The sequence below is a fragment of the Megalobrama amblycephala genome, linkage group LG1 (genome assembly GCF_018812025.1).
Source record: "Megalobrama amblycephala isolate DHTTF-2021 linkage group LG1, ASM1881202v1, whole genome shotgun sequence".
Taxonomy (NCBI): domain Eukaryota; kingdom Metazoa; phylum Chordata; class Actinopteri; order Cypriniformes; family Xenocyprididae; genus Megalobrama; species Megalobrama amblycephala.
This window is the reverse complement of record NC_063044.1, coordinates 48,449,330-48,472,087: the sequence shown is the minus strand read 5'-3', so window position 1 is coordinate 48,472,087 and position 22,758 is coordinate 48,449,330. Positions and strand designations below refer to the sequence as shown.

Genomic DNA, 22,758 nt, shown 5'->3' with positions numbered 1-22,758 from the left:
GATAAGTTGAATCAGCTCCACAACAACTACATAAATGTATCCACTAACTGTTCAGAAACATCTAGTTGCATTCTAAAAGTTTTTCCTGAATCTCTCCATTAGTGTCTGACTCCGGTTTGAACAATGTAAGGCTAAATATCGTTACTGAAAGTTGTCATTTTGGCTGCATGAGATTCTCCAGCTTTGTTGTTGTTGAGCAAATGAAGCACAAGCTGTTAAAGCTCCGCCCATTTCTGGAAAGTGGGCAGGGTGCAGCAGCTCATTGGCATTTAAAGAGACCTCTTTCAAAACACAAACTTTTAAATGGTAGCATAAATTCACTATAGAGATAGTTATGACTTTTAAAAGATTTGTAAAGATTTTCCTTGACTCTTCAAGTTCTGGAAGGTCACTTTAAATTCATAATATTTTCAGGTTTTCTGTGACTGTGGGAATTCAGTTTTTTTATACCTTGATGTTCGGTGTGTAGAGATTTCTGAGTGAAGCCAAAGCTGCAGAGAGGCCTTCTGTACTGTAGGACACCCACAGCCCTTGCAGCACTGAGGAGGAAACCCCAACCTTCTTACTCAGGCCCTGAGTCCAAGAGACATTGTTGTTAATAAAAAAAAAATAAATAAAAAAAAAAACCACATAAAAACTGGCAATACATTTCTGGTAATATAATAAAAATCTTTTTCAAAATCATTTATATACTGCTGTAGTCAGATTGATGGTATCAATTTAACAAACATCAGAAGTGTTGTAGTTAACACTTAACCTAACCTAACCTTAAAGATGTGAGCTTTGAGAATGTGGTGGCCAAGTTCGAGGGTCTGTTGTCGATTAAGCTTGCTGTCTTGCCGTGAAAACCAGAAAGCAAGCAATGTGTGGCCACTCCTAAAGAATCATGGGAAAAGAGACAAGAGAATGGTATTTATAGAGATTTTACTTCAGTACTGTGATGTATTAGTGAGTGCAACAGAATACTCAATGAGATAAAATGTGGGACAGGAATGTGGGACAGGAGTTATTACATTTTGATGAAAGATTCAGAAGACACACATTCCTCCTCACCTGGGGTCACAGAGGAACTTGGTCTTCTCTCCATCCTCTCTCCAGATGAGCCACTCTCTGAACGAGGGGTGGACGAACATGCGCGTTCCATCACGTCTTTTCACCAGGAAAGGCGACAGGAGTTCAGACCTCTGCTGGAAATCATCCCAGTCCATGGCCGCTCCACGCACCATGCTGGCGTTCACGGCACCGTAGGCCTGCTCGTCAGTTAACGGGTGTAGAGAAGCCACGGCCACGTTCAGCAGTGGAAGAACACGCTCGAATGATGACTGAGTTGGGAAACGCATGTTCAGCTGCAACAGGTAGACCTCAGCCAGATTCACTGGAACCACCTGAACACAAACCAATTCAAAAAATAAACACACACAAAAAAGCTGAAACATATTCATCCTTCTAAATATGCTTTTAAATGGCAAAATTCTAAAAGGATTTTATTTCCCCTATTTCTTTATGAAAAAAATAAATAATGAAATATAACAAAAATCATACCACATAACTGCAAAGCTAAAGTAAAATAAATAAATACAATAAAAAACATAAAATGAACAAAAAATGAACTAACACCACATATATATTACTGAAAAGCTAAATAAAAATAATATGAAATAATATGCATACATAATACATTTTTACATTTTTTATATTTTTTTATTATATTATTGTTTACTTTATTTCTTTCATTTTTTCCCCCATATTTTAATAAAATAAAATCATACCACATATATAACTCTAAAAAGCTAAAAACAAAACAACAATAAATAAATGAACACCATACACATCCCTGAGAAGCAAAAATAAAATATATAAAATGAAAATGATACACACAGTATGTACACAACACTGAAAAGCTATATATATTTTTTGTCATTTTTAATCGTTTACTATTAAATTCTTTATGGTCTTTCATTCTTTTTCTCATTTTATTTTATTTTATCATTTCATTTTATTTCATATAATTTCATATTTTATTTTATTTTATTTCATATTTAATTTAATTTAATTTTATTTAATTTCATATTTTATTTTATTTTATTTTATTTTATTTAATTTCATATTTAATTTCATTTCATTATTTCATTTCATTTCATTTCATTTCATTTCATTTCATTTCATTTCATTTCATTTCATTTTATTTTATGCAGTGTCACTCCTAAGATGTACTTGGTAATAAAGGAGGCATCTATGTGACCCCTGACCTTATAGCTGGAGCTTTTGAGCACGAGGTAACCCTTCTCAATGAGGTCCAGTGTGAGCTTCAGGTAGAGGTAGGAGCCCCGGCTCAGACTCTTCAGATGAGCGCTGAGTTTGGTGAAGGCCGCGTTGTCTAGCCTGCCGTTGAGTGCCACGTTGTTCTGAATCTCTTGGCTGGAGTGCAGCCGGTGCAGGATGTAGCCCTGCAGGTCAGAGTCAATCGCATCACTCTCCTCCAGACGATCCAGAGAGATACGGTGGAACGGCAACGGACGAGTCACATCCTTAGATAGAGAGAAAAAAATAACACAGAGCAAATAAGTAAAGTCGATAAAAAGAAAGAGTGATTGCTATGGATGGATGGGATACAGACCTGTAGTGTTGTTCTGACGGTGACCACCAGTTTGAGCCACGGAGGGAAACGCTCAATAGTTTTGCACAGGAAGGAAACAATAGTTTCTCCATAATCCGGTTTATGGAACTCTGCCTCGTTCAACCCGTCAATCAAGATGATGAGATTCTCCTCGCTGGCAATCTTCCTCTCTAAATATTGCATGTTTTCAAAATTACATGTATTTATGTGTACGTACAGTATGCGAGTATGCATGAACGCATGTTTACGTACCTCGATGCAGGATCTCCAGAGGTTCCAGCAGGCCCCTGCGGAATGCGCTGAAAGGGTCCTGGACGCAGGCGCGCAGGCTGAGTGTGCTCTGCAGGTGCGGCTGGCGGAGCAGAAGGTCTCGGTAGGCCTGCATTTGAGGAGCCCTGCACAACAACGCTGCCACATTATGCACAAACTCAGGGACCAGGCAGGTGTACGCGTTGTCGGCCTGACAGTAATGGTACGCCACCACCTACAGCAGAGGGGAAGGAGCACATGAGAGAGCAGATATAAGCACACATTTACATTCCCATGACAGCTTGTGTTGAGAACTTGATTTTACCTTTACTTAGCAACATTAAATTCCACTCACGGAATTTGATTGGCCAAACGTTGTTCCAAGAGTGCTGATATTTCACTGAAGTAACTTCAATACCATAATATTGCATCTGAAATCAAATGTACACTACCATTCAAAAGTTTGGGGTCAGTCAGATTTTTGGAAGTGACAGTAAAGACTTGAAATCTTTAACAATTTTATTTCGAATAAATGCTGTTCTTTTGAACTTTCTATTCATCAAAGAATCCTGAAAAAAAAAATGTATCAATTTCCACAAAAAAATATTAATCAGCACAACTGTTTTCAACACGGATAATAATAAGAAGAAATGTTTCTTGAGCAGCAAATCATCATATCAGAATGATTTCTGAAGGATCATGTGACACTGAAGACTGGAGTAATGATGCTGAAAATTCAACTTTGGAATAAATGACAGTTTGAATTATAAAATTAAAAGTAGAAAAATAAAAATATAAATTGAAAAATTATAATATTTCAGAATATTACTGTTTTTAACTGTATTTTTCATCAAATACATGCAGTCTTGGTGAACAAGAGACTGCTTTGAAAAACATTATTTGACCCCAAACGTTTGAACGGTAGTGTAAGTTACTTAACATTAACTTCTTTTTTGAACTGATGTTTAAAAGCTATATCAGGTCGGCGCCCCACTTCACTTCCTGTCTGCTTACTGTCCTATCATAATAAAGGGAAAAACGCCATATCAGCACTACTGTAACTCGACCATAGGCCTGTGTGATTTTAATTTTGAATATATATTTTTAGTGTACTTTCATAAGGCCCGAATGTTAACTAATGGTAACTTATTGACCATTATATGCAGTATTTGAACCTAGAAACCACTCACAGCACCCCAGTATCAGGCACTACTACAGTATATATGCCAAACACAACTTACTGATACATTTAACAGAGTAAAGGTGCTTAGTACATCTGGAGACTCGAAGAACCACACACAAAACATTTCAAGCCTTTGGTATTTAGTGCAGGATGGTATTTGCTTTAAGCTCAAAAACACAATGAATATAAAACTAGAGAAAGATTCAAAGTTTCATTAATGCATAAAACATTATGGAGTTTGAGTGCATCAATGGCCTTATTCCAGTAGTTTAAGACTGCTGCTTCCCTGGATTCACTTCATCACGCTGTGTGTGTGTGTGTGTGTGTGTGTTCAAAAGCTTGCCATCATTAGCAATGCAGAGCTCTGAGTATATCTAATGGCTGTGCTGGGAGACTCTGAGCATATAAATATTTGATAAGGCAACAGAGCCGCAATAAACCTTTGTGCTTAAAAGAATACAGAGAAAAGGAAAGCACACGGAGAGAGAGAGAGAGAGAGAAAGAAGGAGCAAATTAATAAAAGGAGACAACGGAAAAAACAGGAAGATAAAATAATAAATCAATAGAAGAAAAAAAGAGAGAGAGAGATTGAATGACAGGCTGGTCATATGCCCGCCCTGTTGATTAAGGTGGTATTAGCTGGCACCTGAGAAGCCAGCCTTCTGAGCGTCTCCTCCTGGCGTCTCCGCATCTCTGGCGTTCCAGGACAGCTGCTCCCACCAACCAGAGTGCCGTGAGCGGACTGAGGCTGGCTCAAGGGAAGCGTGTCGCCATCTGAGAGAAAGACATGACATGAATATTGTCAGGAACTGAGACAAAACAGCTGTGACATACATACATATTAAGGGCTAAAAAGTTTTCCATTATATACAGTATCATAAATGCAAATTCTAATCAGTCATAGTTAATTTTATTATTTGCTGGATTTTAATATTCAATATAGCAGAATTTCAATGCACTTAGTAATAAAAAAGTATAAAAACTGTGATATGAGAAGTTGTTAAAAGTTGGGAAATTTTATTAAACTGTAAAATATATCAAATATTGACTAGTTCTTTTTTGTAGCTTCACAGTTGTGTTGTGATGGAAAAGTGCTGTGAAATAACTCCTTATGTGTTCTGTTTTACAGACACAATAACAGCATACAGGTTTGAGGTCACAACACAATGGTCAGTAAATAATGACAACCTTTTTTTTTTTTTTGCTTAAACTAGTTTGTCTGTTAGATGTTTATTAGATCTTAAAGGAACATATTCCTTTGAGACCTTTAAGCATCTAACAGACAATTAAGTGGTTTTCTTTTCAACAAATCCACTCACGTTTTGGTGAGGCGTGTGGACTGTCAGAGGTGATCTGTCTCATGTGGATGCCGTGGCAGCTGAGAGCCACCAAGCGAGAGATGATGGCCGTTTTGCCAAATCCCACATTGCCGGCAATAATGACACCTTGATTGGCGGTGGGCTCGCTGCTGCGAAGACACATGTCAACTTCCTGGAACAGCCATTCTCGACCGGTGAAAACTGTATCGGGCATCAGACTGGGCACCTCGAAGAGAAGCGGCTTTAGGGCGATGTCCGGTGGTCGGTAAGGAGCAAAGCGCACTGCATCATGGAAAACATTAGAAAATGTACTAAATGAAACAGGTTTATATCCCAACCAAAGCCTCTTTTTTTCTTTCTATTTCTTTTTACAGCTATTTCATCCATCAAAGCTGAAGTTTCACAATTTAATGTCCAGATTTACACTGCAGTAATCTTTTTTAACCAGCAGGGGGAGATGCTTTGTCTGAAAAAGGCCAGAACTGGCAGCTTACGCAAGCTGGAGCTGCGGTGTGAAACACCATCAATCAGTGGTCGTCGATGAGGTGCCTCGACCCATTAATGTACGGCAGAAAAAAAAAGAAAAAAGCATCCACACATCAAGAACAGGAGCAAAGCCGTTGCCGTGTTTACCGGAAACCACCCTTGAGGATGCTTGATGCTTTCGTTTTAGATTATTTGTCAAATTTATTGCCACCATGCAAATAGCAGAATTTATATTCATCATCATTATAAATCCACCACATATGCATGCTTACAAAAATAAAAAAATCCTCATGTATATAATATTCATATTCAGATGTACATGTGACCCTGGACCACAAAACCAGTCATAAGTCGCACAGGTATATTTGTAGCAATAGCCAACAATATATTGTAAGGGTCAAAATGATCAATTTTTCTTTTATGCCAAAAATCGTTAGTAAAGATTTCCAACCGTAAATATATCAAATTTATTTTTGTGAGTGGATATGCATTGCTAAGGACTTCATTTGGACAACTTTAAAGGTGATTTTCTCAATGTATTGATTTTTTTGTTTTTGTTTTTGGCACCATCAGATTCCAGATTTTCAAATTGTTGCATCTCGGCCAAATATTGTCCTAACAAACCATACATCAATGGAAAGCCGATTTATTCAGCTTTCAGATGATGTATAAATCTCAATTTCAAAAATCGACCCTTATGACTGGTTGTGTGGTCCAGGGTCACATATTCTTCATTATTCTTCTTCATATCATAAGCCTAACTACACAAACAGTTAATCCCAATTACTGATAATACGGGGATCGTCAACAAAATTAGCATAAATGTGGCTATATCATTTTTTGATCGTACAGCCTAGGCTTATACTGCAACAAGTGTGATGGAGCATATTATGAGGTTATTTATCCCCCTATTTGCATGTGCACTATTAATTAGCCAGATGACATGTGAATTAGTTATCTGTGCATTAGCATAATGAGGTGGGCGGGGTTACGCAGGGCGAGGTGACCTTTATGGGCACATATGCTGAGCTCAGATGCTAGCAGAGACGATTGGAACATAGAAAGAGAGCAAAAGAAGGAGAGAGATAGAAACCAGGGCAGCCGAGCAGTAAAATGGCTATAAAGCACTAGAGCTGGGAAGGTTGTAAATAATGAAAAGATGAAAGGAAAAATTTAACCCATAGCATTTCAGTGGCACACACTAAAATCTCCTTTCATGGCACAGCTAGGGTGGCTTCACATCCTTGAATGTTTTCCACAATTAACCATCATTATTACCGGTGGAAATGGCTCTTAATGTCTTCTGAAAGAGTACTATACTTATACATGAAAGAACCTGCTTGTAATTGCGGTAAAATTATGTCATTAGCTACAGTGTGCTAGAATTACTGTCTAGTTGGATACCTCACGTCTGACGCACAGTTTGAGCATCATGTCACCACATGGATAGAGTCCACCTACACTTTTTCGTCACCTGTGCAGCCATCCAGAAATAAACAGGTTGTTTAGTGAATTGTGACTCAAGCTATTGGAGTTCTGAGCGAGTCAGAGAGGAAACCCAGACCTCCACTGCTGATTTAGGATGTGTGGAGCCTTGACTGTGAGGTTTAGACAGCAGGTTGAGCTCTGACAGATGAGCCAGTGCTAATGCTAATAGGAAGTCAATACTTCGATCTGGACAGGAGACAGATTATGGCACGGCAGTCCAAAGGGGAAGCCAGCAGGATGAGGGGGGAGAGTGATCCACGGAAGAGCTGCAGAGTGTGTTGAGGATTTTAATGGGACATGCTGTGTGTAGCGGACAACAGATGTGAGAGACGCAAGGTGCACATGCACATCAATATAATTCACATTGTATTATAGAGGTTCATTTTAAAAGGGACGTATTCTACTATTTTGTAGAATTCTATTTGTTTTCCTTAAAGGGATAGTTCACCCAAAAATTTTAATTATCTCATGATTTACTCACTCTCAAGCCATCCTAGGTGTATATGACTATATTCTTTCAGACAAACACAATCGGAGATATATTTAAAAATATCCTGGCTCTCCTAAGCTTTATAATGATAGTGAAGTGTGATTTTGAAGCCCCAAAAATGCATCCATCCATCATAAAAATAATTCATACGGCTCCAGAGGGTTAATAAAGGCCTTCTGAAACAAAGCGATGGGTTTTTGTAAGACAAATATCCATATTTAAAACTTTATAAACTAAAATAACTAGCTTCCGCCAGATGACCGTACACATACTGTGCGGCAAATGATAACCCCTGATGTGATGTATGACGCAGGATGTAAGAGTAGTGTAAGCTTAGACGCATCTCGCAGTTTAAACAAATAGGGCTATGCAACAAACTCAAGCTCCTCTTTTCTTATATTGAAATCCTCAGAACCCATTGCTTTGCTTTAAAAGGCATTTATTAACCCCCTGGAGCCGTATGGATTACTTCTATGATGGATGGATGCATTTTTTGGTGCTTCAAAATCACGACCCCCACTTTACCATTATAAAGCTTGAAAGAGCAAGGATATTTTTAAATATATCTCCGATTGTGTCTGAAAGAAGATACACCAAGGATGGCTTGAGGGTGAGTAAATCATGGGATAATTTTCATTTTTGGGTGAACTGTCCCTTTAAGTTACTTAAGCCGGGTGCACACACGTTAAAGATTCATAATAGTCCTTTACGACTGTTGCTTGTCAGACTGTACAAACATGATCCCCGCTGTATGCCATGTCACACTGTAGGATCTCAGTTGTCATTATTATGAGAATGCACGACAGTCAAGATGTGCTAAAAATGGATACATGCAAGAAGACTCGTCCGGAGTTTTACATCATCTATCCATGACATGTTCGGTGACTGTGAGCTGCATTATATGTGGGATTGAAATGGTGGCTAGCAGACCAAAACAATACCAATAATAATGTTCATGGCTTGTCTTGAGAAAAAAAAACAAACAAACAAAAAAACGACGTATGCATGTCTCACTAATTGCATCATCAGGTTCTGTGCTTCTATTGGTTTTTGATTTGATGGTTGTTGTAGGAGAAGTCACACTACAGGACTGCTCGTCAAATCTTCTGACACCAAATCTAACCTTGTTTTGATTCACATTTTTTTGGTCAATACATAATTCTCATGCTTCCCATGCCATTCCCTGTTTATGTTATTTCATATTGGTGACAAAAACCAGCAAAAATAAAGAATGAGTGGGTTTGTCCACACATGACTGTTACTATACACAAGGCTGGTAATGAAGTGAAGGAAAGTGGAAGAGAAAAAGATACATGTGATCATGTATATGCACAAAATCTAGAAAGAATATACACGCACCTCTCATGTCCGCTGGTCCAGAGCGGCTGGAACCGGAGTTCTGACGTGGCATACGCAAAGACGTGCGCAGTGGAGCCTGTCTCTGCTCATCCAGATACGCAAGATCCTCCAGGTGAGCTGAACTAGTGGCTGAGAGAGAAAAATACTAGTGTTATTTGAAAAAATAAAATGTAATATTATATATTTAATATTAGCTTTATGTCAAATATTCAATGTTATTTAAAATTATTAGATTTTTAAAGTAATATTTTTATAACCACTTTTCGGCTTTTTTTTTTTTACATTTTTGTGCATTGATGTTTAAAATTGAAAACCGAAATAAATATTGCATTGGAATTGAAACTGAAAACAGAGAAAAAGAGGCAGAGAGAGAGATTGATAAACTATTTTAAACTCACGCTGCCCACATACATATTCAACAGAGGGAGAACAATAACAGTGAAAAGCAGAACCCATTTATTATGCATTTTCTCATTCTAGCAGCCAAGTAAATGAAAAAAGCTATTAAAAAGAAGCAAAAATATTCCAGCAAACAGGTTTCTGTAGGAGCTTGCTGTTCCAACATGAGAGGAAGTTTAGAACAGCATAATGAATCTGTACTGTTGGTTATCATCAGTTCCTGCTGAGCTTATAATACCTGCATTCTCATCGTTTTTATATACCAACATTAGCTATGAAGAAAATGTAACAGTATTTTTGTTTAATAAAACATTTACCTTGCTAAAAGAATGACGTCGGATTGTACTTTGATATACAATAATTAATAAACTATAATATCTTTATTACATTTAGTCATGCTTTTATTAAAAAATGAAGGTGACAAATGAAGGCACAACATGCTTCATTGTATTAAGAATACAGTGGTATTTCATAGTACCATCAAAAACATGGCAATACAATGGTTATATCTGTATATCTGCTTGTGGTTATTAGCTTTAGCGAGGATGTGTGCATGAATTTTGAGCCCTTTTTTCCATTGCTAATGAGGAGGAAAGTTCATGGCGGCTTGAATGCACGAGAATATTAAGAACACTGTGGGTGGCCACAGAATTTATCTCATCTCAAAGCATCTGGAGAGAGCTTTTGAAACTATTTAACAACAGCTAACATTATTGTGGCAGTGTTAGCACAGATGCTAAGGACAATTTACCACCAGCAATGTAAGGTGAGAGGAGCAACATACTAAGGAAAGCCTTTCGTTCTCCTATAATGTGTTTAATTGAAGAAACACAACCATGGCCCTATGGTACATATGTGTACAAATTACAACTTCCTGTTGGTGTACATGTGTGGATCAACCGTTCAGTAATATAACACTCCCCTAGATGAACCCCACGTATGAGCGGGAACATTAGAGAGCTGATTGAAACAAAGTTCGCAAACTTTAAAGGTGCCCTAGATTCAAAAATTTAATTTACGTCGGCATAGTTGAATAACAAGAGTTCAGTACATGGAAATGACATACAGTGAGTCTCAAACTCCACTGTTTCCTCCTTCTTATATAAATCTCATTTGTTTAAACGACCTCCGAAGAACAGGCGAATCTCAACATAACACCGACTGTTATGTAACAGTCGGGGTGTACGCCCCCAATATTTGCATATGCCAGCCCATGTTCAATGCATTACACAAGGGCAGAACGTCTGGAGCTGCACAGCTGAATCATCAGACTAGGTAAGCAAGCAAGGACAATAGCGAAAAATGGCAGATGGAGCAATAATAACTGACATGATCCATGATATCATGATATTTTTAGTGATGTTTGTAAATAGTCTTTCTAAATGTTTCATTTTTAAACACTTGCAGTCTGTATAATGCATAAACACAACTTCATTTAGGGTTGTTCCGATTCCGATACTAGTATCGGAAATACCACCGATACCACAAAAATTTCTGGCATCGGTATCGGCGAGTATTTAATCTCACGTACCGACCCGATACCATTTTCTTAAACAATACCTAGTTGTGCCCGCTATCTTTGCTTAACGCAGCAAATCGGAAATCAATTCTTCTTCGCGGCTCAGAATGCAAACACAGGAAGTTGTGCTGTGTTGCCACAAGCAACCACTGTTTAGAGCAGCGGAGAAGTGAAAACGCGCTAGCAGTATGTCTGCTGTTTGGCAGTATTTCAGACCAGTAAAACGGCGACATGTCTCATATGCAATGCTGCAATTTCGAGTGGCACAAGTATTGGCAACTTTAACACAAATAACTTAATAAAGCATTTGAAGACACGTCACCCCGCGCAACGCGATGGTTACATTTAGGTTAATGCTGCGTTCACACCAGACGCGAATGAAGCGATAAGGGCGAGTGATTTACATGTTAAGTCAATGCAAAGACGCGAATTGACTCCCTGCGGCGCGATTTGCGTGAATGACGCAGTGCGAATTGAGCGATTCGGGCGTTTGATGCGCTTAAGATGGAGAAGGATGAGGCGTGCCAGCTTCATTCAAACAAAGAGAAAAGTTTTCAAAAGACAAATAAAGATAACCGACAAAATTGTCGGGTTTATTGTTCTGGATGACCAGCTGCTGTCAGTCGTCGAAAACGTGAGATTTTTATTTAACAAAATTGTTTCTGGACTTCAAGTTTTAAAGAGATTATTTTCTTATATAGCCTAATTATATTCCTAGATTTATTTGTTGCACTGTTTTTATAGTTATATTGTAAAACTAATATACCTTTTTCAGTTTACAGTGTTAGATTTGTGGCTGCATTTGAAGTTCTTTTTCACTTAAAATAAATAAATAATATAACTGACAAATGTATGTCAGATAATAAAAATACTCTAGTTCACTGTATGTTTTTCTTCTTGTTTTATTAAGGGATAAGTCTGAAGCACACCATAAATAATTCTATCAAATCATACAGGGCTAGTAGTATATATATACACATATACAGATACACACCCAGGTATCGGATCGGTACTCGGTATCAGCCGATACCCTGAGCTCAGGTATCGGAATCGGTATCGGGAATGGAAAAGGGGTATCGGAACATCTCTAACTTCATTCTTTATAAATCTCTCCAATAGTGTAGCATTAGCCATTAGCCACGGAGCGTAGCCTCAAACTCATTCAGAATCAAATGTAAACATCCAAATAAATACTATACTCACAGGAATCGATGTATGCATGATGAACACTTAGTAAAGATCCATTTTGAGGGTTATATTAGCTGTGTGAACTTTGTGTTTGCTGTTTAAGGCAGTTGAGAGCTCGCGGGGGCGCGGGAGATTTAAAGGGGCCGCGCAGCCTGAAACGGTGCATATGTAATAATGGCTCAAAATAGGCAGTTAAAAAAATTAATTAAAAAAAAATCTATGGGGTATTTTGAGCTGAAACTTCACAGACATGTTCAGGGGACACCTTAGACTTATATTACATCTTTTGAAAAGGCACCTCTAGGGCACCTTTAAGCAAGCTGGTAAAGCTGCTTTTACAAAATTTGGTAGCTACAGTAGCTGACTTAAAAAAAAAAAAAAAAAAAAAGATTTAATTTTACTACTGTAAAACCATAATACATTTATAGAGGATCTCCATCAGCAGCAAAGGCCTATTCATACCAAGGATGATAACTATAACGATGAAGTTTTAATAGTTCTATAAGAATAGGGAAGTAGGGAAGACAATAACGACACACAGGAACGATATCATTAGAATCACTTTCCAGCTGATGAACAATATAAACATTAACAGCCAATCAGAATCCACCCGATTTTAAAAGGGCATTTAAAGTGACAGTCAACATAACCGCAGTAAATAGAATGTTATCTTTAGCCCTATTCGGATGGGATTAGTTTTACGCGGGGAGGTGGAGTAAAGTAATTTTACCTCAGGACTTCTGTAATATTAATTGGCCAATTCGCACGGGACAAGACATCTCAGTAAAACTAGCAGAAGTGGGAGGGGTAACTCAATTTACGCACAGCCGTCACCTCCCTGTCGTCATGTGGGTATACGTTGCTTCCTGATACAATGTGCGAAAACGCATATAATCTAAATATATAAACTATAAATAACAGTTAGGTCCGATTTATTAATTAAATTCTGATTGGATTATGATGGTAATAGGCACTTAGCTAAAGATAAAATTAGTTTTGTGCCCCTGACAATTGCTTCGATCTTCTTTTTGCTCTGAATGGTATGTAGAAAATACTTGAGGTTTGCCACAGACTTGTCCCACCACCTACAACACAAATGAATGTTTCTTCAAGTGCTTCCATGCTTGAAAAACTACTTTTAAACAGGAAATGACGGAATTTTACCATACATATTTACAGCGGATCTATTCGAATGGGATTAGTATTACCTGAGGTAATTTTTCCAGACCTTTTTCCAGAAGGTAAAAGTAGCCGTAATCTTTACTGACATTGCCCGTAATGATTACCGAGATGGCACATTCGGATGGGACTAAAATCACTGAGAAGCTCTGGTAATAATTACTTTACCCCCACCTCCCCATGTAAAACTAATCCCATCTGAATAGGGTTTTTCTTTGGTTTGGACACTAATTTAGTTTTGTTATCTTCATAGACCCGTTCTTGGTTTGAGCGGGCCTTAATGTCAGCATGAAATCAAAATTGACAATTCAGCAAAAACTAAAACAAATCAATGATCCAATCAATTCTCAAAAGACAAAACCAAGTCCCTTCCTACATTTTTTCCTGTTTGAGAAGTCTCGAAAATGTCACAATGTGGTGTCTAAATCTTTATATATATATATATATATATATATATATATATATATATATATATATATATATATATATATATATATATATATATATAAAGATTTAGACACCAGCATTTCTCTTGCCCAACCCCACCCCCTCCATCTGCACTGCAGACTGTCTGGCTGGCATGACTGTGTTGCTGGATTTACGGCCGCTTGAACTGAGTCACAATGACTTTGGCTGTCCCACGTGGCGCTGGTCCTGAAAGCATGTCTGTATTTTACACCAAACGTCTGAGCGTGTTCATATCTACATATCTCTGATCAGACATTTTCACCTTAAAAACACTTTAGGCGCATTCAGATTTACCATTGTTTGGCAAATGTTTGCGGGCGAAATCCAGTAATTTCAATAGGAATGCACATGATCAGGAATTCTGCATGAGGGTGAAAGATTTCTCAATGGATTCAACACAGATTTGCCATATTGACCAACAGAACACAGCTTCTGTTGATTTCTGCTTTAAACAGCGGCAAAATTTCGCTAATGTATCTGCACTTTTAGTCTTAAAAAGGGAAGAATCCTGAGCAATTTCTTAACACCAAAATATTCAAAAGACTTGACAGTGAGTTATTTTAACTTGTGCCAGAAAGAAACCACCAAGAACACCCTAGCAACACCCTGGCAACCACCCACATGTGAATATGCCAGTACATTAATCTCTTTAACTCTCCTCGAATTGTGTGTTTTATGTGCATATATGAGGGTGCATGTGTGCGACAGGAAGCAAACATGTCAAGACTCATGCAAGTCTTTCTGTCTGAAAGAATAATCAAATGCTTCTTGAACTCAGAGATCAGAAAGGTTTTGAAAGGGGAAGATGTGATGAAAGATGGACTGAGGGAGAGAGATACGCGGAGAGGAGGAGAGGGAATGAGTGGGTGGGATGAGGAGAGAAAGAAATGAAAAAGTGTGACAGAAGAGAATGAGAAAGATGAAAAGTGAGAGAGGGGAGCATGCATGAGTAAGAAAGACAATCGGGGAGAGAAAAAAGAGAGAGAGAAGAAGGTGAGGTGAGGAGAGTACAGGAACAGACAGATGTGAAGATGGATGAACAAACAGATCACGTCATTCTCTCACTGCTGTGCTGCAGTTGTCTTCACTCAGGTGCATGCTGGGAGCAGGTTTGTGTTTTCTCAAATCTTATACACGTCACACTTAAGACGTGTGTGTCTGTATATATATATATATATATATATATATATGCTTAATTATTCTGACAAATAACATAATTTGTTAACCTTTATTTGTCACAATAATTAAATTACAAAGCATGAAAATTTTAGACTTGGTCTTATTCATTTTACTTTATCTAGGACATTTCTTTTAGCAAACCTTCAAAAATCCAAAGTCAACAGTATATGAAAAAATCTACACGGAACTGAGCTACTGAGTTTGACACCGTCTTCTCACATATGGATTCAAAACCAGAAGCACAAATGACAAATACTCAATAAAATCTGGAGGAGATTCACACAGATGTCCTTGCTTTGTTGTAACGAGCCGGCATCAGAATCAAGGAGCCACTCCAGAGCTCAAATGGCCCATAAAGCTGAAAAGAGGGGCACGTCTATTGCTCTCACAGTAATCACTATGTGCTTTTACTGACCTTGACATTTTGAGGGAATTGGAAACACGTGTCTGTTGACTTTTAGGGTCTGGATTACGTGGGATATTTCCTGTCTCTGCAGTTCACCATTCATGAACAGAAGTGTTCAAAGAGCCTCAGCTGAATGAGCTGCACACAGAGCTGACTCTAAATATTCACACGCAGTGAAAGATGAATGTGAGCGTTTGTAACTAACAGGATTTGAACGCTGGACTGAGTCTTGACTAGCTCAGCATAATACGGAGCCTTCTGCCATCTTACAGTGAATAATATATAAATACATTTGTATTGCTGTTTGTTAAATGCTTCTGTATTTCATGTGCTTTGTATGTAATCTGTACAATGAATAAAGTTGAATCTAATCTCATCTAATAAAGTATGTTCAGACTGACATTCTACAAATGCTACTGGTACTATTTTGCCACTAGTATGTATTGTACATTGTGTATAGTATGCAAATATTCAACTGTAATTGACAATATTTTACACAGTACACAGTGTGAGACACTGAATCCCACAGTGTACAGTGTGACAACTGAACCGGAAGCATTATCGAGTCAATGTTTGATTGGACAGCTTGAATAGTTGAATAAAAAATTCTAATTAACTATACAGCAGTATGCATACTGCACACTATAAATTCACATAATAATTAAACAGCATACAAGTATATAATTAGACAGCATGCAAGTATAGAGGGTATGCATAGATATCACTTTCCCGCCGGAACTTGCCCCCTCAGCTGGACTGAGTGGCAAAAGAACCTGCTGCGTGACTGGATTTAATAGGGGAAACTGCGAAAACGTGAGTAAAACAAACGATTACACTAAAGGTTGGGCTCAAAAATGTTCCTTATGGCATGTCAAAGAAACCTAATCTGTGGATATTGACATGCAGCCAGGAATCGTGTTTCCTGACATTCATATGTGCCTGATTTTGACGCCGGGGAAATACATAAAGCAAATCTGCCTTTATATAAATACAATATAGGTAGGTATAAATCCGAGTAATCACTTATATCAATGTTATATACTGTATATCGTCATATCGTCCAGTTCTAAAACTTGTATAGTTTTTGTCAGTGTTTATATAAAAACACCCAATTATGCAGAATATAAGATGGAAAATATTTAACTGATGAGTTGTCAACACAATATATAACAATACAATATATAAGGTATGATTTTACCACAAAATCCAACAATTCCACACAAAATGATAACTGCAAAACATGTTTCTGTGCCTGGAGTCCAGTTGTTTCTGTGAATTGCAGCGATCCATTTGCTTCTTTTTTCTGCAGCTTTCAGCAGTCTGTAAAAACATACCTCAGATTTTGTGTCAAAGCTATTTGTACAGTCAGTCGCAAAGCTCTTTCCCGTTTTGGATGTGTTTTGTGTGTTTTTCGTGGCATACACGCTTTAAACCAATGCTGTCAGTCAGTGGGCATAACCGCAGTCATAACGGTCGATGTGCATACCCTCTATATACTGCACAGTATGCTGTAAGCATTGCACTAGTAGTGTGTACGCTATTCTGAACATACAGTGGCCAAAATTTGACAGGTGCAGAAACTTACCAGCCACAGAATTGGGGCGGGGCATGAGGTAGAGGGGGATGGAGTGGGCGGAGTGAGAGACAGAATGTTCCAGGCTCCTCTCTGGGATTTTGTTGAGGCTGTAAGTGGAGGCGGCCATGTTTTCATCCACCCGATAGAGAAAGGAGTCTGCACCCATTGACTTCTGTGCCTGCCAGAGTTTCAGGCTGCCCCGTGAGCTTTCGCTGTGTTTACCTCCATGCTCAGCATTCTCAGAGTAACTCGTAAGTGTTGCTGCGAGAAAGCAGTACGATTTTTGAAAATTACATTGAGTGGTCATTATGTTCAAGTACATTAATGATTAGCATTAATCTGCTTTCCTAAAATAAGCAACATAACGTCTCCCACCTATAATGCCACTGTCTCGGCTCTCCAGTGTGGAGGTGGGACTAGTGATGGATCCGTAAGCACAGTCTCGGTTGCCCATGTTGCCCGGGGCTCCAGCGGGCAACGTGGAGCAGGGGCTGCCAGGAGGGGGCGACGCTGTGCTGCTAGCTAAGCTAGAGCATGGGCTGATCCTCTGGGTCATGGAGATGCCCTGAACATCAGAAGAAAGAGAGTTAGAGAACTCCTCACTCACCACAAGTATATAAGCAATGAATAAAAATGTCAAAATTTGTTTCTCTTTCTATTTCGCAGCCCTGATTAGCCCCGCCCACAGTTAAATCTCATTGGTTAAAAGTCCTACTATGCCTTGTACAACTAAGTCAGCGTTGGAGGCTTGAGCTTATATTTTTTTAATAGATAAAACGGTCCCACTTCATATTAGGTGGCCTATGTATTTACATCAAAAAATAAGTACAATGTACTTATTGTGTTCATATTGTATTGCAAAACACTTTTGCTTCTATTGAGGTGAGATACTGGTAAGTTTAGGGACAGGTTTGGTGGTATTGGTAAGTTTAAGGGTGGGTTAAGGTATAAGGGACGAGTCAAAAGTGTAATTATGAATGTAATTACAGATATTAATTTCATGATGTAATTGCATCCAGGTACTTTTTAAAATATAGGTACAATGTAAAAAACATGTGTGAACACAAAAAGTGCACTGTATCAAATGATTAATTTAAGTACATAGTAGTTAAAGGTGCTAAAGAGGATGTTTTGTTTTATACATTTTTGCAATATTACTTGAAACTGTCTTTACTAACTAATAAAAGACTATTTATTAGGTGCACCGAAAGGAATAATATTAATATACATCATCTGTACACGAGGTAGGGCCTTAAAAACATCAGCCTTAAAAACGATCATCGCGTAAACGATTGGCCCTCTGGCTTGTCAATCACTGCCGTGACGTTCCTTGTGAGAGACGAGCGTAGCTGCGCGCTCCAGTAACTTTCCACACTCCACAGGCGCCGCATGCAATGTTTTTGTCAGGAGACAGGAGTAACAACTGCAGATTATGAGTTACCTGCGGTGAGTCCGACATAATGAATCCACTAACACGACACAGCGAATGCCGGTGGTAAACACTCGTGTTCCGATACTCGTGCACGAGTTTTGGGAGGCGACCCCTCGAAATGAGCTGTGAAGGAGGGGGGTTGTTCTTACGCATGCGCTCATTTCAAAAACTCACTAACAGTCTTTGGTTTCTCAGTCGACGAAAAGATCCTCTTTAGCACCTTTAAGGCCAACTGATATAAAGTGGGACCAACAAAACTTATAAAGATGCATGAGTTCAAGGTGGCCATTCACTGGGCCTCATTCATGAAACACTAATAGAACAAATTTGTGTAAAAACATTTGTAAAACCACTCTTACTAAATTCGTTCCATTCAATTCAATCTGACAATTCACACAAGAATAATAAAGGAGAGTGTTCGCTCATTGTTACACTGCAGAAATACAGCTTATTAAAGGATTCTGCTAGATCAGTGCACCACTGCGTATATATTTGAGATTCCTCTGCCAGAAAAGCACCACTGAATGACTTTCACACACCAGAAAATGCCCCCAGAAGTGGAAATCTGCTGACTGGTATTTAATGATACAGTACTGTCCCGTATTTCTGCTGAGGACTGCATACTCATGTGGAATTATCTCTTTTTATGGCCTGGGCTGACTTAAACAATTTTTCCACAGTGACTCAATATTATGTAATTGAATACAATGTTATTCACTTTATGGTATATGACTGAGAGAATGTTGAATTATCAACACTTAACCAAATGGAAATAAGAGAGAAATTTTGGCACGCTAAGGTCAGCTACAAGACATGTTCCACAAAAACCGGTGGATCAGAGGGAGCAAAGAAAGACAAAGTGAGAAACATAAACAGATAACAAGAATTTATAATGAAAGGGTTGCATGAAAAAGTAAAGAGAGGGGAAGAGACATGGAACATGAGACATTTTTTTTAAGTGGTTAGGCGAGTTCATGTCTGACTCCGGGTCTGCGGTGGAGGCCACATTAATGACATCATACAGATGGATATGAACTTCAGCCAGTCAGTGGTCCTTCTGTCCAGAAGTTGTTTTAGATAATACGTTTCATGCAACCAAAAGAGATTTTACGGCAAACCAAGAGGATGTTCTTTCATAAAGACAACAATTTAAGGATAAATTTGCAAAACAACTTTAAAATGAATCACAGCTCTGATGCAACATGAGAGTTCACAAACTAGGGTTTGAATACAACACAAGAAGTTTTTTTTTTTTTAAGTGCACTCTGAGATATTTGCGTACAAATGATTTGAGAGCACTTTTAAACTGGCAACTGTTTAACAGTTTAACTATTACAACTGAAACCCCCTGAAAAATAATAAAACATTTCTTTTCACTACAAACCAGCAGTGCGCTCGGAGCCAGATCTTGGACTCAATAACTTCCCAAATATGTCTAAATAGCTCAGTCTACACCTTTTCGTCCAATTCAGGCTTCGGTGCGTGGGAGAGATTGGCTCTGAATTGTTGTTTTGAGAAATTGTGGCCTTTCGGTGACCACGCTTGCTTGGCAGGGACCAGCCTCTGAAATAGCTCTGCCCAGCTGTGGACGGCAGGATTGTGTTATAGTGCATATATAGCATAGTGTTGCGTGATACATTCCTGGACTCAACTATGAGTCAGATCAATCAGGTCAAACTGAACAATTAAGAGAACGAAACACTTCTGATCTTAACCATAGGAATTATGCAAGAGTTCAAAACGACATTTTAAAAATAGTGAGGCTGTTTCCATTATTAGTTATTGTTAATATACATTTTGGCTTTTTAAATAATTGTTTTAATAACGGTTGTAAATTTTACATTATTAGTTATTAATGTAAAAATTACTGTTAAAATACATATATTTAGAAATATATTAAAAAATATGAAAAAAATACATACATGTTCACTGACATGAAATCAAAATTGACCATTTTTTATAAAATATTGCAGTATTTACTATAAATGATTTATCCATGCACAACTTTTTTTTTTTTTAATACTGTCATCTTCTTGCAGTAACATCTCTTCTCTTCTGATGGTGTGTTTACTGACGTGGGGCGGGGCAACCTGTCACTCACATGACATCACAGCAATAGCAAACCACAACCATCCATTCAATTCTCAATTCTGGACAAAATCAAGTTCCACTCTACGTTTCTTGTTTGAAAAGTCGTTTCACTCGGATACACATCACAATATGGGATGAAAAGACTATCGCAACCTCCGCTTCATGCTGACTTTAATTCCATAATATGGAATTTTTGTATCACTTTGTATCATTTAGTCTTGAATTTCTATCCACAGATCATTTATTATAGCTTGTCAAATTTACTCTATTTGGGGGTGAGCAAAAACATGTCGTTTTTGTGTGTATTCCTTTAAATGCAAATGAGCTGCTGCTCCCGGCCCCCTTGTCAGAAGAGGGTGGAGCTTTAACAGCTTGCGCTTCGGATTAGTGTTGTCACGATACCAAAATTTGACTTCGATACGATACCCAACTTAAATATCACGATACCGATACTTAAACGATACTATGGCAAAAACCTAAAACAGCAGGAAAAGTAAATAAATAACATATGACAGAACTTCTTTGTGCAGGCTGATAATTCTGGATTTGAGCTTCATTGCCATGAAGTTAGCGTTAGATTTAATATAATTTTTAATGTTTATTATTTTCATGCTCAAAATTGTAAATTATTTGCTGCTATGCTTTTTTATACATTTAGGTGTTTTTGACAGTAAGATTATTGTAAAAATTATATTACTGTAAATAATTACAGTGCAACGTTATTAAAGCATAAATTGGTTTAAAATAACTGTATATACCCTTCACATATTTATATATTTTTAAATTAATTTTATTTTTGCAACCAGATATCATTTATTAAACACACTCAATAATACACCTCTTTGCAGAGTTCTGCTTGCACGAGTAAAATAAATAAAAAAACACTCATTTAATGTTTAAGAGCATAAACATAATGCTGGTATCACATTCACTAACCTGTTGCTCTTTAAATTCTTTGTACAAATCGGGATGTTTGATGGCAAGATGCTTTTGTCTCCCTTCGCATGCGTTATTTTGTAACATCTTTTGCAGACGGGCTGTGTGGTGTCCGTGGGCTTGCCCTGGCTGTCGGCAATGTAAGCAAAATAATGCCATATTTCGCTTTGTGCATCTGCTTTCTCAACAATTTGTGGACTGTCTGCAAGAGCATCTGTATTTGCAGCCATACCTCTCGTTTCGTCACCATAAACGCCGTTGCGCAGTTGAGAGGAATAAACACGCACTCAATTTGCCTTAGAAGCAGCGCGCTGCACGCACACTGCCCCCTGCTGTCGCACTTTAGGAAATACAGCTGGCACTCAAAGTACCGGTACTAATAAAATGAAGAACCGGACCGTTTTTAAAAGCAGGGTATCGCGATACCATTCTAGTACCGGTATATCGTGCAACACTACTTCGGATACTCAACAACAACAAAGCTGGAGAATCTCATGCAGCCAAAATGAGGATTGTCAGTAGCGGTGTTCAGCCTTACATTGTTTGAACCGGAGTCAGACACTGAAGGAGAGACTCAGGAAGAAGTTAAATTCAACTGGACGTTTCTGAAGGGTTAGTGGATAAATTTATGTAGTTCCTGTGGAGTTGATTCAACTCATCGACTAGCATGTGCCGTCATGTTACATTTTTGTGCAAAACCTGTATCGCTCGGACAGAAACGCTCCTTTTTTAGCAATCAAGCTTGCCAGGGTCAACTTGCGGACTATCCAAGCTAACAAGGCTCTAAATAGTGTTCTGTGCAGCCAACATCAGAACAGCTAGCATGCTTTGCTCAAACTTTTGCCATGGCCTTATATAACTTACATACGCTTTTGCGCCGTGGGTGGAAACGTGCAAATTAAGGGGCGGTAATATTATAATAAGATCCCCTTCCTATGTCACAAGGGGAGCGAATCTGAGCAGCTCATTTTTTTTGCACATGCTTGCAGAGAAAGGCTTGCCAAAACAAAGTTACTGGGTTTCCCCTTTTCATGTTTTCTGGTTTGGTAGATGCATCGGGAAACAATTCTAGCACTTAAACACAGAAAAAGTCAGATTTTCATGATACGCCCCCTTTAAGCAATTAATTTATAAACAAAATAAAATAACAGCCCTAGATTTAATTTTATCTGACACCAGCAATACGTTTACTGT

The 22,758-nt window shown here is 38.2% G+C and overlaps 1 protein-coding gene across 6 annotated transcripts in view; it reads right to left on the bottom strand.

Annotated features, from left to right (window-relative positions):
- tanc2a (tetratricopeptide repeat, ankyrin repeat and coiled-coil containing 2a) overlaps nucleotides 1-22,758 on the bottom strand; it is a 173,275-nt gene that overhangs the window by 16,297 nt on the left and 134,220 nt on the right. For all 6 annotated transcript variants that reach the window (XM_048197802.1, XM_048197794.1, XM_048197811.1 and 3 more), the window contains 11 exons: nucleotides 17,481-17,670; nucleotides 17,115-17,366; nucleotides 9,192-9,320; nucleotides 5,369-5,650; nucleotides 4,696-4,823; nucleotides 2,870-3,101; nucleotides 2,618-2,787; nucleotides 2,250-2,528; nucleotides 1,054-1,385; nucleotides 768-876; nucleotides 451-573 (listed from right to left, as the gene is read on the bottom strand). In XM_048197802.1, coding sequence (XP_048053759.1) covers nucleotides 451-573; nucleotides 768-876; nucleotides 1,054-1,385; nucleotides 2,250-2,528; nucleotides 2,618-2,787; nucleotides 2,870-3,101; nucleotides 4,696-4,823; nucleotides 5,369-5,650; nucleotides 9,192-9,320; nucleotides 17,115-17,366; nucleotides 17,481-17,670 — 2,226 coding nt within the window. The remainder of the gene's footprint in view (nucleotides 1-450; nucleotides 574-767; nucleotides 877-1,053; nucleotides 1,386-2,249; nucleotides 2,529-2,617; nucleotides 2,788-2,869; nucleotides 3,102-4,695; nucleotides 4,824-5,368; nucleotides 5,651-9,191; nucleotides 9,321-17,114; nucleotides 17,367-17,480; nucleotides 17,671-22,758) is intronic.